Source organism: Centrocercus urophasianus, unplaced genomic scaffold, assembly GCF_019232065.1.
Source record: "Centrocercus urophasianus isolate 14NV4802_14NV808 unplaced genomic scaffold, USGS_Curo_1.0 seq_16, whole genome shotgun sequence".
Taxonomy (NCBI): domain Eukaryota; kingdom Metazoa; phylum Chordata; class Aves; order Galliformes; family Phasianidae; genus Centrocercus; species Centrocercus urophasianus.
Genome location: NW_024884711.1, coordinates 2,523,185 through 2,541,697, shown reverse-complemented (window position 1 = coordinate 2,541,697; position 18,513 = coordinate 2,523,185). Strand labels below are relative to the sequence as shown.

Below are 18,513 nucleotides of genomic sequence, written 5' to 3'. Positions count from 1 at the left end.
AATACCTCGACAAAGCAATGGAAGAGTTCTACTTCTGGTAGATCCAGCACAAAATAGAGCAGCTGCCATCATTGTGTGGTGCCTGGCTGGAACTGACATTTCCTTGTGTTTTGTTAATTTAGAGATTTGCGTTCAAAAATAAAGCACTCTCAAAATCCAGCAGTGTTGAAGTATGAGAGGTGACTGTTAAGACTTTTTGCAGTGATGTGTCAGAGAGGTAATCTCTTCAATACGAAAAATCTCAATCATCTATTTGGTAACATTGAGTGATCTATTTAATAATTAAAAAATGTTGCCTCATTTCTAAAGCCTGCTCTTTTTCTGTCAGTGAGAGCCTAAGATGTAGTTTGATTTTACACCATCTTGCTGGAGCAATGGAAAGAGTAGCTGAATGTGCCTCCTCTGGTCAAAGCTGAATTGAGTTGTGGATGCACAAGGCAAAGTTGTTTGTAACGTTCTGATAGATTTATCATGAGAAATGAAACACATTAGAGCATTTAAACAATCACTCTCAAGAAAAGAAAAATGCTGTCATTGTAGTACACTCAAGGAAACTGAATCCTTGGGAAATGGAGTTTTGTGGTATTATTCTTATGCTAAGAAAAGGAGTTTGCTTAATTCAGTCCTCATTGCTACGTCCAAGTTCACAGTTCATGAACAAAGCTTACTGAAAACAGTTCTATTTGGTCCAGCCCTACAGCAGTTGCACTGTAGAGTGAATGTGGGCTTTGCAGCAATGCCCATTAGTCTACAGCAGCATCCACCTAGAATTCCAACTGCTTTATCTGAGAGCAGAGCACAGATATCTGGAAATACACAGTCTTTACTTATTGGCAGTTTCTTAGATGTGTGTACGAAGTAAGTAATTTGAAGTGGAAAGGGGGAAAAAGTAACACTGCAGTATTTGTAGTCATTATGGGACTGTTGGAAAGTATGTTTGTACGAGTACAGGGCCTTAGTTTACTCTCTCATTTTATGCATTTCTATGTGTAAGCAGTTATCATTCAGTAAGATAGCCGTGTCATAAATGATTATTGAAGTATTTTGAACCATCCCTGACTTCTCTAGGGCTTGTTCTGGCCAAGGATGCAGCACCGTCACTGGTGCAATTTGTAGTTTCCAGTAAAGGATTACAAAGTTTCAAGTAAAAAGGCCTCCTGCTGTTGGGCAGAATGAGCAACTTCCATTTCCCAAAAGACAGTGGTTTTTTTGTGTAGATAATGTGTATGGTCAGTAAATTTCCTTATTGTATTTTCAGTAGATGAATATTATTCAACTTAAGGTTAAAAGAAGCAGCAGCAGCAGTAGTTGCACACAGCAGCCAGTCGCTATAGGGTAGCTAGCCTAGGCTTAATGATCTAAATGCAGAGAGCAGTGCAACTGCAGAGCTGAAAATGAGGACTTAAACTGGATCATTGGCCTTTGCAGGTAGCCAAATCATCTATCCCCATTCATGGATTTATTGAGCTCAATCCATATACTAATTACTGCTCTTCTCATGTGTGCAAGGGTTGGAAACCTATTAATTTCCAGCTCAATATATTCAGCATGATTTTCAACCTGTTTATCTTTGTGCCAGCTTTGTTCTGTATTTTAATAGCTCTCTTCTTTCTGCTTCTCTCACCTCCCCCATATATTGATATTATTTCATTTCAGCCTTTATCCTGCTAGATTAAATGAGAGTCATTTCAGCCCATTCAGATATTCTTCTCCATTTGCTGATGGTTCTAAGAGCCCTTCTTTGCACTTTGTTCTGTTATGTCCTTTATCATGTGTACAGAAGTGGAGGCATTATTCTACCCGTGCCTCATATTGTGGTACTGCTTCTTCACTACCTGTGTTAGAAATTCCTCAACAGTACATTTTAGGATTAATACTGGTTTTCTTGGCATTTTTGTCAGGGCTATGGCTCTGTGTACAAGGTGCTCTTTCTCTGCTGTTTTTTGTAACTGGTGAGTCTCAGAGTTATGGTAGAAATCCTTTTTATTACTCAAAATCTTTCACTTGTTTCTGTTTGGTTTTGTACAATTCCAATTTCTAGGGGTCTTTAAGTTCTTCCCTTATGGCACACTGATAAAATCAGCCGTGCCACCAGCTTTGAGCTCCAGCAAATTTTATAGAGACACTCCTACGTTTTGTGTCGATGTTTAAATGAAAGTATGTTGGAGGTACTCCTTCATTTTGTGTTTATAATGAAAGTATATTTTAAAAGAGTTCAAAACTAACACTGGAGAAATCCCAGTAATACAACTCTTTGCTTGATAACTTCCCCCCTTCCTTTTTATTCTTGTCATTTCCGTCTTTGGCCAGCATCTCACTCACCTCACCAGTTCTTATATCAAATCCCACTTTCTCCAGATGAACTAATGATTTTCTGTCAGGCACGGAGTGTTATATCAAAATATTTTTTTGAAACTAGTCAGGTGCAGGAGAACTAATCTGTCTGCAGCACAGATAAAGTCCACCACATTTCAGTCCCGAGAAACAATAGTTATTTTGTCAAAGAAGATTAGATGAGTCAGACTTGATCTCTTCTTAGCACACCTGTGCAATATTTATTACAACCTCTGTCCACCTCAGTGTTCTTTTATTTACTTTCTTTCAAAATGTGTTCCAAAGCTTTGCCTGCTTTTGGAGTAGCTCTGGCAATAACCAATTTCACCCTTCTGCCTGCCAACTTCCTTTTTTTTTCCCCTTCTTTTTATTTTTTTAAGGGGTAAGCCTTCTGTTTGTGTTCCTATACTCGGAACATCCTCACACAACAAATGCATTAAAACCTGCCCCTACATGCAAGGGGGGAAGGGCTTCATGGGTTGGGGATTAGCCATCCTTCCCTCTGTGTTGAGCACAGGCAACCCTGCATATCTTTCTTACTTCACATAAAGCTTCTTCTCTGCTGTTCTTTTCATCCTGCCAGAGCCACCCAGTGTTTGCACCCATGTCTAGTACCACCAGCTCTTGTGAAAGCCCTGGTAGTGGTACATGGTATAGGAGATATTTAATGTAAAACAGAATCTCCTGAAGCTTGTGTAGAAGTTTAATGCATAACTGAATGCCTTCACATGGGTAGCTTTGAAATCTCAAGCATCTGTAAGACAAAGTTTTGGGAATGTTCAATGGAACTGTGGTTATTTCCACATTTTAAGCACTTTAAAACATTTGGTTTGAACTGCTGGCAAGATGTGAGAGGCCCACTGCCTGTGTGTCTAGGGTGAGCAGTGTAGGTGGTGAGCCAAGGATGTGCCAGGCCAGCATGCACGTTATGGGGACAGACTGGAGACTTGTGGTCACGTGGGTGGTTTTATTCCTTAAACTGGGTGCTTCTGAGAGGTGACAGAAACCCCTCATCTGCTCAGACAGAGGCGCTGCCTAGTTTGGGTGAGCAGAGGGGCATACAGCTCGAGCAGTGCTCCAGCTTCTGAAAACCTCTGGGATTCTGAATTTTTTAATAGATACATGTGCCTTGCAGAAGGTAGATACGCACTATGAGACGTGCCCCCAGAGTTACCAGCACAGGTACAGCTTGCAGGCCATTTTTCTAGAAAAACTAGCATGACTCTTTGTAGGTAAGAGAAATCAGAGCTGTGTCTTGCCAGTGCCCAGAAGGAGCTGTTGGCTGTGGTTACCCCCAGCAGGAGAGAGAAGCTGGCACTGACTGGGTTTTAGTTCCTCACATGCAGTACATCCCAAGTGGAGACAGGGCAGGATCCATTTTCAGGTGATGTATTACTCTGAGCTGCTAATGTCAGTAAACTTCCAAATTTGGTGCCTGTCTGTGCTCAGCAGAAGTTTACTCAGTAATGAACCAAGTTGGAATTCGATTTGGGGAGAAAAAGTCATGTTCTGAATGGCGTCAATTCAGGCTCTCTTTGATTCCTTGCTGGGGAAAATTTCTTGCCTTTGAATTTTAATCTACCTTAACAAAAGCTTCTACTGCTTCTCTCAAGGTGTAACAGGGGAGGAATTCATGTTTTATTTTTCTCATAAAACCAATCTGAGGCTCTGTTTGCCTTGGTGATTTTGAAACCAGCATTTCTAATCTATTTGTGGTGGAGAAATTAAACCATTTATCCCAAAAAGCGTTTGAAATCTCAATTGTTTCCTGTTGAGTTCTTTGGTTCTTAGTTCTGTAACTTGTCACAAGGTGGATTACTGTACAGTCTGTAAACAGATGCAAATGACCTGTACATACAGCTGTCAAAACTGATCAGATTCATTCAAGAGAGAATTGAAGAATGCTTTCTGAGGGCACAGTGATGGCTTTTGCGATGAATTGGTACTGTTTAAGTTGTGTTATGAACCAGTTTATTTCAACAAAAGCAAGGGCATTACACTTGTCTCTTATGCAATGCCTCTTGAGACGTGACTGGGATAACGCCTTGTGAAAAACCAACTAAGCAGTAATCCTAAATCTTGTGAACTAATTTTAAATTTGAATGCAGGAGCCAAAAGAAGTCGTCTGAGATGGTTTTTATTTTCCTTGCCTGAAATTTCCTAGTGTCTGCAATGGGAGTAATAGGAGAGAATTTCTAAGCAGCTTAGCTTAGTTCCGTTTTTTAAAACAGCCGTAGTCCAAAAGAGAAATTTCAGCTGAAAGGTTTTTGGCTGTATTTTTTTTGGTTCTGAGAAATCGCTGTTTTCATCTTTATAAGTCACTATTCTGTGATCTTCATGCATACAGACATATTTCTGGTGTGAGTAATAACACGCTTGGGAAAATAAAGACTCTCAAGGAGAAATTAAGCCAATTACTCATGGTCAGGGTGTAATAAAGTGATAGGAAAGATATAACTGTCTTCGGAAGCCTCAAGGCATGATGTAAAAATTACTTTATTCAGTTTCTGTAGTCAACAAGGACAAAACAAATAACAGATTTACTATAAAAAAGAGAAAATGTACATCAAATAACAATGACAACAAGGCCTTAGACTAGATAAGTAGTGGAACAAGCTACAGGGGAATACTGTGCATTTATTAACACCAGGGATGTTCTGGCTTTAGAACACATTTCCTCCTTATTAAACTAATTCTGCGAGTCTTAAAGCATTTTCTGGGCCTCTTTCCCAGTCTTCCCCACATTCACTTCATTTATCCTCAAGGTCTTTTATGCCAAGCATAACAAGAAGAAAACCTGCATCCTTCATTTCTTCAACTAGGTGATTCTCTAAGCTTCTTCATAACCTAAACGGCGTGGTGTTATAATGAATTATGTCTTAATGTTGAATGCTAAATGCCCCAGGATGTAGAAGGGGAATAACTTCTAATGCTTGCTCTCTCCAAAACACATTTAAGCAAGAGCAATGATTCCTAGACTAAAATACATTTTAACATTTTTTACTACAGTATGACTGAATTGCTGATTTTATGTTTCAGCCTATGAAGAAGAGCAATAAATTAAAGCAAGGTGATGTTACAGCCTAATTAAACATTTCTAAAATGTTTAATGATTATAGTTTTACCTGTCTGAAACTATGCTCTGGTGGCTGCTGTATCAGTCACATTTAAGTTAGTGAGTGAACTGAAAGCTCCATTGGAATGGCTTATGAATTGAATGTGCCACTTGGAAATGTGTTGTTCAAATTGTTTATCTTGTTGCTAAACCTATGTTCTAATTACTTGATTTTTTGTGTGCCTTTCAAGAGGTTAAGTTTGACATCTGAAGAATTAATATTGACTAATGCTCTTTTGGAGATTGATGAATGTTCGCAGGGCCATTTGAAGATGCTTGGCACTTACACAGTGCATTATGGTGATGATCTCCAATGTATACACAATCAAGCACTAAGATGCAATGTTTTTTGAGCAGCTTGCTTCCTACCATGTGACTTGTTCCTTTTTTTTTTTTTTTCCTGTTTTGTTTTAATTATTCCATTTGGTCTATGTTACAAGACTATGCTTCAGCAGTTTTATTTTTAGAAGTATAGTCCAGATAGTTACAAACATAATTTACAAATTAAGACATGTTGTAGAGGGAGAAAGCAATTTAGGCAGTAGTAGCTAGACAGGAAGAGGCTTCCAGTGGTGACTGAGTTCATGTGGAGAGGCAAGGTTTGTGTTTCCTTACACACCTCTAGATTGTCGCTGCCTCACCTAGAAGGCAGGCTACAGACCAGGAGATGCACCCTCACCAGTTCTCTCTGGCTTCTTTGAAAATATATGCTGCAGCAGCACTTGACAGTTTCAGCTTCACTTGTGGACTTCAGCACTCTTCTGGTTTCATCAGCCTGGAGTAAATTGCACAGCATTTTCTTGGTCAAATGGGTATCCGGTGGTTGTTTTCCTCTTTTCCACATTTCACTTTCACAAACAGGGAGTAAACATTATTTGACAATATGCCCAATATGTGTATTGACATGTAGAATCATAGAATAATTTGGTGTGGAATAGACGTTCAAGATCATCAAGTCCAACCATTGGTATATTTTAAGGGAAGTACAGAATCTTTGGGGATGTAGAAGGCAAGGGAGGAGAGATAATATTGCTAAGGTGAAGTTGTCCTAAATAGGGCTGGAATAGTAATTGTGCTGCATATATTTTTTAAAAAGTCAAGGAGAACTTGTAGGTGTGCATCTACTGGTACTTGTGCAAACAGTTTAATTTCAGCACAGTGCAGAAGTAGGTCTAACGTGAAAGATGAGTTACTGTTGCTCAAGGTTGTGTGATACAGTGCAATTCCCTCACCTTAATCACAGCAATCATTTTTTTTTTATAGTGATGTTTTCTTTCCCCATGTCTCATTCTTCCACCTTGTTTGGCATTTGAGTATAGCCAGGTTTGATTCAAAGCAAACGCAGTAATTCCGAGTGCTTTGATTGCCTTTTCTGAGGTGGCAGAGGAGTAGCGTAAGTTTAGCTGGTTTACTTGTTTCCTAGATAAGCAATCATTTTTCCTCCCATAGCTTTGCACTTTGGTAGCTGGCCTGACTGAATAGGCAGGGTGTCAGGCTGCTTAACTTATAGCCCACCATGTGGGTGTTGGAGGTAGCCTAACAGCTTGTCATGAAAGTGCACCAAAGGAGGCACAGCGCACGTGCCGACACCTCTGACTGTGATGCAGAGAGCTTGTGGCTAGTCCGTGCCAGCTCTGCATGGGCAGTTCAGTTGTAGCCTCTTATTTATAATAGAAGAGTGACTGAGTACCAGGAAAAAGTATTCTCTTCCTTCCTGGCTTGCCTGCATATTTGTTGCCTTTTCCATCTGCTCATTTTTCTTCCTTGCAGTTCTCCTGCTGTTGCTCACTTGTAAGATCAAATACCAGAGGGGGAAAAACAGTGTTTTTCAAAACAATTGTCTTAACAGTGACCACATATCTTTTTTACATTGCCATTTTAAACTGTTTTATTTTAATGAAAAGGTCCATGTGAGGGAAGGAGGAATGGAGGCAGTTTAGGTAGCTGTCCAGGGACGTAACAACGACAACAAAGATTGTAGACTTACAAGGTTGGTGTTTGCAATGTTTTCCGGAAGATTTTCACAGGCTCCTTTAAATTTTGCTTGCAGATGGAGCCCAAGCCAGCCTATTTAGAGCAGAATTAATTTTCAGTGACAGCTTCTCTCTTGTGAATCAAAACAGCGTGGCTTGTATTTCAAATGGCAACCAGAGTTATCTTCTTGATGAAGTATCTCAGAGAAGGACTTTGGAGAGGCATGAGCTGTACAACCTGTAGTGCAGTCTATGTAGCTTCTCATATAAAGGAAATGGGTAATTAGTGGTAAGAGTAATCATTGTGGCAAGAATCGTTTCAGGAGGAGAAGCAGTAAGTCAGAGTAAGAAGTGAAACATCAGCAGTCCTGCCCTGAAAGATACTCCCTCAGTGTGCTGCCTGTGGGGAGAGCAAGGAGATGCACAAGTGAAGGCAGGACAGGTGCCTGCTTCAGCACATGGGCATTTCTGTCTCCAGCCCTCAGTGATCTGGGTCTGTGGAGATGCAATAGTTAGCAGAAAGAGTACAGCTTTTAGGAATAAACTTTGCCAGTGAGTACTGTATGACTGAAAAGACCAGTTACACGTTGTGACTGCCTGCATGCTGCTCTTTATGAACGCTGAGAATGTCTGCCTCCCCCACTGTTACTGTCATTCTTCTTGATTTGTCTGGAGATATGGATAGGCTAGTTTCTTTGAGAGCTTAGGAGAAAGAGGCTCTTACAAGGAAAGGACTAGGGTATCAACATTTAGCAGATGTGATAAGGTGTTCCCCTCATTATGCTGGAGCTTAGTTGGCCTTCTGTAAATGCCTCCATCTATGTAAATCAGCCTACAAGTAGACAAACAGTCCACAGACTTAGAAAATGTCAGAAATGCTTTTTAAAATGATTTTTAAGCCTTCGTGTAACCATCATTGGCTTGTGTACAGGACCTTGACAGAGCAATGGTGTCAACCTCTGTAAGAAGTTTTGCCAACCATGCCTACTTTTTATACACACCTCTGTCGTTTCTGCTTTATATGTGCAATACCCTTCTGTTCTGTATTCTTACCAGCAGTGACCGTAAATATTGCTTAGTCCCTAAGGAGGTTTATCATGTTGATTTGTTAACATTCTTTAATATTGTTATTGAGATGCTGTAGATACACGGTCGCATAATTGCAGATCTGTTCTTGCATATCTCCGTCTCTTTTTCACAACAGACATTCTTTTTTTGGTATGACAAATATAAGCCCTTGTTTTCCATACCATTTCAACTCACAGTTTTCTCCTAGAAGTGCCTGATTAATGCATATGAAATGCTCCCTCACCTCTGACAACAATGCTCTTGTTTATCAATCAGATTTCAAAAGCACGTTTTCTTACTGTTATTGATTGCTGCTTTTTTATACTGGGAATAGCAGAGGAGAGAAGAGGGAATTCGAGTGCTTTCCTGGTTGGCCAGGAGAGTGGTGTGACACATCATAGAGGCAATTCAAATCTATTCATATCCAGCACCTGTTTTATCACAAATAAAAATAGACTTCTATGGAAAGAGATGGAGAGCCCTTATCAGAACAGCACTGATTCTTTGCAATCTTTTTCAGTTCCTTGTTGTGTATAAGAATCATTTTAGTAACTTTCCTCTCCTTGCCCTTTGGCTTTCTGTTTACATTTCTGCTTGGTCTTCAGGTCCATTGTAAGCAGAAGTCTCTGTGTTTACAGGTAGTTGCCAAAAAGAAATATTTCTATGAAATCAGCCCGGTATGTGGACACTTCTGCTGCATTGGTTTCATTCAGTTGGTTTGCCCTCAGCTCTGGTTGTAACAGGTTGAGTCTGCCTGTACCTCATTTCTTGAACTTCTTCCCTATGGATGGAGCAGAGATGCCAGCTGTGAGCAGCCGTATCTGCTGGTAGCTGTAAGTGCAGGCTTTACTGACTTGTACTGCAGAAGTGGAAATTCTTCTGTTTTTATTTGGGAAAGTGAGAGAGGGGAATTGTTAAACGATGGATCCTTTATTTAATGTTATCCTGGGGAGGGAAGGCAATTTTCTGATACAGCAGTAATCATCTTCAAAGAAAAACCAGTTAAGTCAATGAAGAGGTTTGGGGCTTCATGTACTGTAGGCATCTAAGTCGTCTCCTCAGGCTTGAGGCTTTGTGGAATCTTTCCTTTTCATTGCCTAGTGGAATTTATTGTCAGCCTAGAAAAAGGAAGGCAAACAGACTGTAAGAAGCCTTTTATATGTACTTTTCTTCCATTTTCTCTCAATTGCTCTCCTAATAAGAAATCTTGGTTCGGAGAAATGCTGTTGCCTTTCATCTTTATGAGGAGTTGTGGTTTTACTGCGCTTTAGGAATTTTGTATCCTTTCTCTTCCAGGTAAACCACTGGATGTATCTGGTCTCTCTTACCCACATATTTCTAGATAATTCTACTTAGCTTAAGAAGGGACACTTCTGCCCTACATTACACGATCAACTCATCACTTTTGCAAATAATGGTGTGTATGCTACTGTAGTGCTGTGAACACCAAATGAATTTTGGGCCCCTTGACTGTGTTTGCACTGGTTCTCCTCCTCTCCAGGACTGAGGGTATCGCAGTGACCAGCTCTGTAGTATCCTCTTTGTGAGAAATGGAAATGGGAAGCAAACTGAACTCTTAATTTTCATTTGAAAAATGGATTTTGATTGGTTCTGATACCCTCATCAGGAATTCTGGGATGACATTTTCACATACATACACCTACTTCTGGAGGAAACTGTGGCACATCCTGCACAGTTCATTAGTCCAGTGTCTTATCCTTTTTCTTTTTTTTTTTTTCAATGCAGGTGAAACAGAACTCTTAAATAATACATAGATTTGGAGTTTAACAAATGCAGCTTAGCTCTCTGTACTGTTTTACTGTGTCTCAAAGCTTAGGAACTTGCATCTCACACTTTCAGTTCAAATAGAAAAGATCAGTGACTTCAGTTCAAATCACAGCCAATCCTAAGCTGTGCTGTTCCCTAAGAAAGTCATGACTGGTAGCATCATTACAACTCCATAAACTGCCAGAGTAATGTGAAATTGGTTGTACAAGATAAAAATGAGGGCCAAAACCATCACCAAGATTTTTGACACGATAGATTTCAAAGCTGAATGTTGATGATTCTTGCTAAGGATAATCACTGAATGTGGACATCTTTCTTTTTTTCTTTTTTTTTTTCTTTTTTTCTTTTTTTTTTAATAGTGGGAAGGGGCAGAATCTGACAAGCAACTGCCCCCTGCTCAAAAAAAAAGTGACATCTTTTTGACATCTTTTTCAATGGTTCATGCACACATTCAGACAAACATACATGTAAGTGAGCATAACAGGCTTTAGGTATGGTGTTCTAGAAATAATTTTATAAATAATTGATTGTTCCAGTAAGGGATTTACCTGAGAGTAATTTTTTCATGAGTCTATTCATGACACATTCTCTTATATGAACTCCAAAGCAAAGATAAAATTTGAGCTAAAATATACATACCAAGCAAGCTGCAGTATGCATTTGCTTGTCAGTAAGACTGAGCTCATGCTTTGGCAATTTGTCCCATCTCAGATGTGATGTTCAGACTTACTAATATATTAAAAAGATACCCATAGGGAGGGATCAACGCTGCCACAGCGCAGCTCATGCTTAATAGCAGTATGAATCAGGAAGTGCCACTTGGAAGAATTCAAAAGGGAAGCTGTCTCTTGAAATTAACAGTATTTTGTTGTTATTATTCTTTCTTTTACTGGGGCTGAGAATCTAGAGCTGGATTCTTACAGAAAACCGTAGGTTGCAGATGCTCCATGGTTTTAATAGCATGGCTTCTGCAAGGCAGTATCTGTGTGCCCAGGTGCAGTGTCAGCAGTCTCCCAGGGGCTGCTCTACGGGTCCAACTGGAACAAGATACAAAGTGCATTTTGCTGGCATAAACAGGAGATGTGCAACCCCTGTTTGGTTCCTGTGTGTTTGGTAGATATTTGAGAAATTTGGAAAGCAGGCAAATGTAATCAGTGGTGTTCTGCAAGCCTTTTAAATAACACCCCTCTCTACAGAATCAGGTGCTTCATCTGCAAATGAGATGCTTGATCTTGAGATGGTGTCTGGATGCAGGAGACTTGAGTGCATGTGAAGTTTGAGGACAGCACTGAATTGGAGGTCTGTTGACTCCGTCAAGTGCAGAGAGGCCTTGCAGAGAGGTCTTGACAGATGTGAGGGCTGGACAGTCACCAAGTACGTGAAATTGTACAAGAGCAAGTGCCAAATTCTCCATGTGCATCAAATAGGCACCACAATTGAAGCAGGTCATAACATCGTTAGAGAGCATCCAAAGAAGGGTGTGAAGGTAGGGAAGGGTCTGAAGGGCAAGGTGTATGAGGAGCTGCTGAGGGCCCTTGGTTTGCTCAGCCCAGAGCAGAGGAGCTGAGGGGAGGCCGGATGGCGGCTGCAGCTCCTCACAGGGAGCGGAGGACAGAGCTGAGCTCTGTGTGACAGCGACAGGGGAGGGAACGGCATGGAGCTGTGCCAGGGGAGGGCCGGGTTGGGGTTAGGGACAGGGTCTGCAGCAGAAGGCGGTGAGCATGGAACAGGCTGCCCAGGGTTATGGCCCCAAGCTGCCTGAGTTCGAGAGACATTTGGACAACACTTTCCAACGTAGGGTTTGATTTTGGGTGGTCCTTTGTGGAGACAGGAGTTGGACTTGATGATTCTTGTGGGTTCCTTCCAACTTGAGATATTTTGCAATACTGTGATTCTGGGATTATTGCACTGCCGTGGTTATGGGCCTGACTTGCCTTAAACCACACTGCTTCCCTATCAAGTTACACAAGGGTGGCCAGAGGTATTTCAAATCTTTGCCAGCAGACTACAGGGGTCACTGGTGTAAAGAACTTGGCAATTGCAGTACTTCTGCAGTACTAGTGCACTTTTTCTAATGTGCTGTATGTATTACTGAGAGAATTTTTGATTGTGTATATATAAAATCATGGCAGTACTTATTTTTACTTCATCCCATCTTCAGGGAGAAGCAGAAATTGCAGTGCTCTTTCTCTTGGGAGAGCTAGTGAGAATTAGTTACTCTTTGATTGTCTTCTGTTATTGCAAATAATAATCCCAGAGGAGGCTAGCGGAGATTATATTTCCAAAGTCCATATTGCACTGTTCATATATATATCTTGCTGCATTTCAGAAACTGCAGTGGATCTCTCTGCAACCCCCTTCCTCCCCTATCAAATATTAGCAACTCCATTTTGTGAAATCAAGGACAAAAAGCAGCGGGGATAAATGAGTCACTCAGAATTAAACAGCAGCTTGGTAATAGATCCGTGTGGGGAGCTGATCACACAGATTCCAGGTATTTTTCAGTCGGGGAAGTGTCTCCAAGCCCCTCTCTCATTGAAGCTTTGCAAACTGCTTTCCCAAGATTCTGCAGATCTGCTTCCCTCATCTCAAAGGCATTTTGGCATGTTTCTCTTGATGAGTTTTGCAGTATGAAGGATCTGCTAATACCACCACCAGTGCAGAGCCTACTTCTTACCTGAGGGTCTGTCTGTCGCTTTACATGTGGCAAGATTAATGCTAGGGGACCATATTGCTACTATAAATGTATGTTTTTATATTATAAACATATATGGCTAACTAAATAATTTGTTTGATTGATGCTCACTGCCTGGTCTTTAAATATTTGAGAATACAGAGCAATGTTATCACTTTTGTATTATCTCTTTAAAAGATGACAAAAATTGTTCTTTCTGAAAAAAGACTACTTACATTACCCCAAACTTGTTCCCCGTGGCACCACGGATGCATCTTGAAAATAATGGGCAGCACTGTGAGCCTGTCGTCGTAGTTTTGTGGGGAAAGAAAGACCATCTCTGTGTTATTTCCAAGTATTGTGCAAAATAAATTAAAGGAGAAAAAAGCTGTACTCAGTTTTCCCTCTTCCAAGTGAAAATTGTGTGTACCATTGTTCTTAAGGTGAAGGAAAAGATGTAAACAGCACCATAGCCTGCAATCTGTTTGAGTGTTTAAGCAGAAATGTGAGGGCAGTAGGGGCAACATCAGCACCGGTTGCCTTGGGTTCTTACTGGTTTGGGCTGTGAGAGGTGACACCTCAGCCTGATGTCTGTCTGGTGCTCTCAGCCTTTCCCAAAGTCTGTCCTGCAGACAGAAATCTGTATTGTCCGTATTCTGTTCACCACAGCAACATTGGCATTTAAATCTCTGTTGTACTTCAGATCAAACAGTTATTGAAACATTGTAGTGTACTTGTGCCCTTCCAAGACAGGCGTATGCAAATATGCAAATTACTGCTCTTGACAGAGTAGAAGAAATTTGTCCCTGATGGTGTTGTTTCTCATGGGAGAGAGCATCCAGATACAAAGTGAAAAATGAAGGAAAAAACTTTTCTTTCTCAATTTGTTCTCCTTTTTTCTATTTCCTCTACTAATCAACAGAATACAGCATATCGTATCCATTTACTGTTTGAACAGTCAGGAACGCTTGAATGTCTTTCTCCTAATTTAGGAATTGTGTCAGGGAAAGACTGAAAAATACACATTGAAGTAACCACATAAACTTCCAGATAGAAATCAGCTCTTTTTTTTTTATTTTTTTTTTTTTTTTCCTTTCTCTTTTTTTTTTTTCCTGCCAGTGCAATTTATGTTGAGAAATGAACTAAGCTTCTTCCTCAAAGTCACAGCTATAGATCAGCTAGAAGCTTGAAGGACTACTTAAATCCTGATAGGTGACACATTGATGTACAGCTTCAAGAACTGTGCCAAGAAAGGAAAAATCAACAAGATCTTCACCTGATTTATGTAGGCTGGAGCTTTCTTCTGTGACTTGCCTTGCCTTTAAAAGGTGATCTCATGGAGGCATAATTAAAACTTGATGATGTTATTAAATAATCATGATGATTTGTGTCCCTGTGTTGCAGCCATGTGTATGTTTTTGCGTTGCTTACAAATGTGGCAAGTTCTTGCTTGTGAAAATGAAGGTTACAGTGTACTTAATGGGCTCAAGGCCAGAAATTTTTCATGCAGCTCTTTTGTGAAAGGTCTCCAAATAATTCTAATGCTGGATCTCTGTTTTTGTTTACAATTAGTCAAACTGCAAGCTAGTGGGAAAAATAAAAAACCAACAAATCCAAGAAGTTTTGACAACTAAATTTGCTCACTCAGTGGAGAGAGGCAGTACCCTGACAGCAGAGATACTGACTTAGGAATGGAGGCAGTGGAAGTTGTGACTAAGTATTTACTCTGATCTGAAAACCACTGGTAACTCAGTTTTGCCTTTTTCTTCATCCTCCTCTTGCTTGAGTAATGGAGAAAGAAAGTGTTGGGTCAGGGTTTCTCTCACTAGATGTTTAGAAACTGAGCAGAAGGTAGAGCTGACCTGCAGCCTATAGATACGCGCTAAGATTAATAAAGATTGCTGATGTGCTTCATTTACAGTATTCCCACTGAATTAAATTACTTGGGCTAGAATTTTTGAGATATACAGAAAGCTGCCTTTGAAATCAATTCTGGGTATTTTTCTCCACTATCTGAATGCTGGTGGGAATTTTGAAGAAAGTATGCATCGTCTGTCTTTTAATTTTTCTTAGGATTTGCTCTGTGCCTTAAGATTCCTTCTGCTTTCTGACACTGACGTTCTCCACTTATATAAATAACAGTGATTTTTTGCTCTTTCATTTTTGGACTGAAAAGGCATAAACCACAATGTGTTTATTTATAGAAAAGATGGGGGGACAGCACCTCTGATTCTGCGTGCATGGTAGTCAACATAGTAGAGGGTTTGATTATGATAAGAAGCATGAGTTAGAACTGATAATCCAGATCATGAGAATCCCCAGCCTTTCTATTAACTTTGATTTATTGATCATTATGAGTAGGAGCAGAGATAAGCTTTGGCTCGGAGAAGGACCAGAAAGGCCAGTGTGCACTGGGGTTATTGCCTTGTTTCACACTGTGATTTACAGTGACAGTACAGGCTGCATTCTTCTGCTTGGTGTTATTTTATTTCTTCTCATCACGATAGTATTTCATGACTTAAAGACAAGTGCCCTCTGAGAATCTGTTCTGTTGTTTCTCTGACATTATTACAGGCTGAAGGTCTGATTATTGGAAGCGCTGAGCCCTTGCAGCTCCTGCTGAATGAATGGAAACTGAAGGTGCTCTGAAAATTAGCCTGAGGTGTTTTGTCCTTTTAAAGCAATTGAGCCCTGCCTCATAAATATAGGTCTCTGCTTTGACTAATTGCCCCCTGTCAGCGCATCCTTTTAAGTAAATGCCGTTTATTTGATTAGATTGAAACCTATGCTCCAAAATTAACTCTCATCTTCGCTACATAGCTGAGGAATTTATTAGATTTTAAGTCTAATGTTAAAATTAAGCCTCAAATGTACAATTAAGCTTTAGAGTTTTGCTTTGTAATTGGAATACTGCATCTTGAGGAAGATCAAAAACCACGTTTGTTGGAGGCTTCAGGTGACTGTAAGCACATCTGGTGTTTCTTTGGTGTTTGTAGCAGCTACTAACATGGCAGAAGTTGCAAAGCATACTGGAAGGGTATTTTTGTGGCTAGAGGTACTAAGACCAAGAGCTTGAATCTCATACAAGGAGTCAGCCTACCTCTACCATTCACATTCTCTTTGTTCTAAATTCTCTGGTCTCACTGAGAGTAAGAAAATATCATGCAATGATGCAGCTTCAAGAAAAAGGGTATTTTATCCCAATGATGAGTACTACTACCATTCTTCAAGAGGATGAAACATACCTAAGCTATGACTGTTTGATCCTGAAGGAAGGGAAGATGCTGCTGTATGGGCACATGAGTGACTACTGAAAAAGAGCAGAATACTGGATGGAGAACTGAGAGATGAAACAGAGATTTGAGAACAGGGTACATGATAAAGAACTGAATCAACATGACTGCTCTTTCTAAAGAAGATAAATGTGCAACCTACTTGGAGATGGCAGGGTTTAAAGATCCTCTTCTGCCCTTGGCTAAAGCCCCTTTTGTTCCTGGGTTCTCAGAGAGGCCCAGAGTTCAGTGTTGCTTCAGCTCTAGGCTTACTATTTGAAAATACATTCTTCACTCAAGGAGATTCAGAGCAGTCTTATCAAACTAAACTCTGCCTTTCTAGAATCATCATGATAGTATTCTTTTATTTTGCCTTCCTTCAGGCCTGTATTTGAATTTTATAAATAACGTTTCGTGTGTGTGGTGTTTTGTTTTCTTTTGTTTTTCCTTGCCCCATCCCAAATAAGGGACAGGTGACATAAGATCCATTTGTTTCCAGTTATTTTCAAAGAACAAATTTAACCAGTTATATTTTCATCCATATGTCTATCTAGATTTCTCTGTTTACCTCTGTGCTATGTCCATATACAATATGGTAGCTAATCAGCTGTGTCAGCAGAACTTCATATTTCAGTATATTGATCTAATATTATTTGACCACAACAACCCCAGACAATGCTACAGGCTTGGAACAGAGTGGCTTGAAGATTGTGTGAAAGAAATGGCCCCGAGGGTGTTGGTTGACACAGCTAAATGTGAGCCAGCAGCGTGCCCAGGTTGCCAAGGAGGCCAATAGCATCCTGACTTGTATCAGAAATAGTGTAGTCAGCAGGAACAGGGAAGTGATCATCTCCCTGTACTCGGCTCTGGTGAGGAACCTTGAGTACTGTGTGGAGTTTTAGGCCCCTCAGTACACAAAGACTTTGAGGCCCTGGAGTGTGTTCAGAGAAGGGCAGTGAAGCTGTGAGAAGTCTGGAGCACAAATCTTATGAGGAGCAGCTGAGGGAGCTGGGATTGTTAGGAGAAGGGGGAGCTCAGGGGAGACCTCATTGCTCTCTGCAACCACCTGAAAGGAGGTGCTGGCACAGTGGTAGTTGGCTTCTTCTCCCTAGTAACTAGTGATAGGATGGGAGGGAATGGCCTCAAGTTCAAGTTGGCTGTTGGGAAACATTTCTTCTCTGGAAAGAAAGGCACTGGAACGGGCTGTCTAGAGAGGTTGTCACCATCCCTGAAGGTTTTCAAGAAACATTTAGGTGTTGCAGTAAGGGATATGGTTTAGTGGGGAAATATTGATGGTAGGTGGACGATTGGAACAGATGATGTTGGAGGTCTTTTCCAACACTGGTGATGTTTAGTGTTTGTTCTCAGCTGTCAATATACTACACACTGTTAGCAGTTGAAAGATTGTTTCATTGAGGATACTTACGTTTCTACCTGTGTCTTTCTCTGTCCTGAAAACAACAAAAACGTAGCATTGGTTAGGCACCCACTGCGAGAATACTCAGGCAAGGTGGTCATTGCTTCCTCTTGCTTTTGCTGGTGGTCTCATGCAGAGAAGCACTGTTTCATTAACTTTAAGGCTAGATTTTCAGGATTACGTTTTGACAACCTTTGCTACTAGAACTAGGATTGCTGTGAATTATGGTTTGTGACTGGTTGTACTACATGCAGGTTTGGGGAGATGATGTTGTTTGGGTTTTTTTTCCTCATTCCTTTAAATATTTTATTCCACTACTCCTTGTTTTTCTGTTTTTAGCCAGTGAGACGTGCAATGATTTCCATCCCATGTTCTTCACACATGACAGATCGTTTGAGGAGTTCTTCTGCATCTGCATTCAGCTCTTGAACAAGACATGGAAGGAAATGAGGGCAACTTCGGAGGACTTCAATAAGGCAAGAAAAGGGGTGGGGAGGGAATCACTGGGCAGAATGGTGAAATAAGGCCGTGCTTCCCTAGAGGTACAGAGATTAACTGATCCCACTTCTGCTGAATGCTGTGGGGTGTCTTCTGTTCAGATTTTCTGCACATTGGAGGGGCAGGATTTAGAAAGCAGCAGCTGGAATGGAAGGAATAAGAGAAGTTCATAGACCTTTTTCAATCATCTTTAACTGCAGACTGAAAATAAAAACCTGGCTTGAGGCAAAATTCTGCCTTTTTATGTTAGCAATATTATGCTGAAGTGCTGCAGCCTCTGATGTTGTAAATAATGCAAAGAGATTGCTGCAGTGATAATTCTGTGCATCCCTTTCATTTCGTACAAGCACTAAAGTGGTAAAATATTCAAGAGG

General features: G+C 40.5%; 1 protein-coding gene across 7 annotated transcripts in view; it reads left to right on the top strand.

Annotated features, from left to right (window-relative positions):
- Positions 1-18,513, top strand: part of ELMO1 (engulfment and cell motility 1) — a 290,710-nt gene that overhangs the window by 170,792 nt on the left and 101,405 nt on the right. For all 7 annotated transcript variants that reach the window (XM_042817235.1, XM_042817234.1, XM_042817233.1 and 4 more), the window contains one exon: positions 17,981-18,117. In XM_042817235.1, coding sequence (XP_042673169.1) covers positions 17,981-18,117 — 137 coding nt within the window. The remainder of the gene's footprint in view (positions 1-17,980; positions 18,118-18,513) is intronic.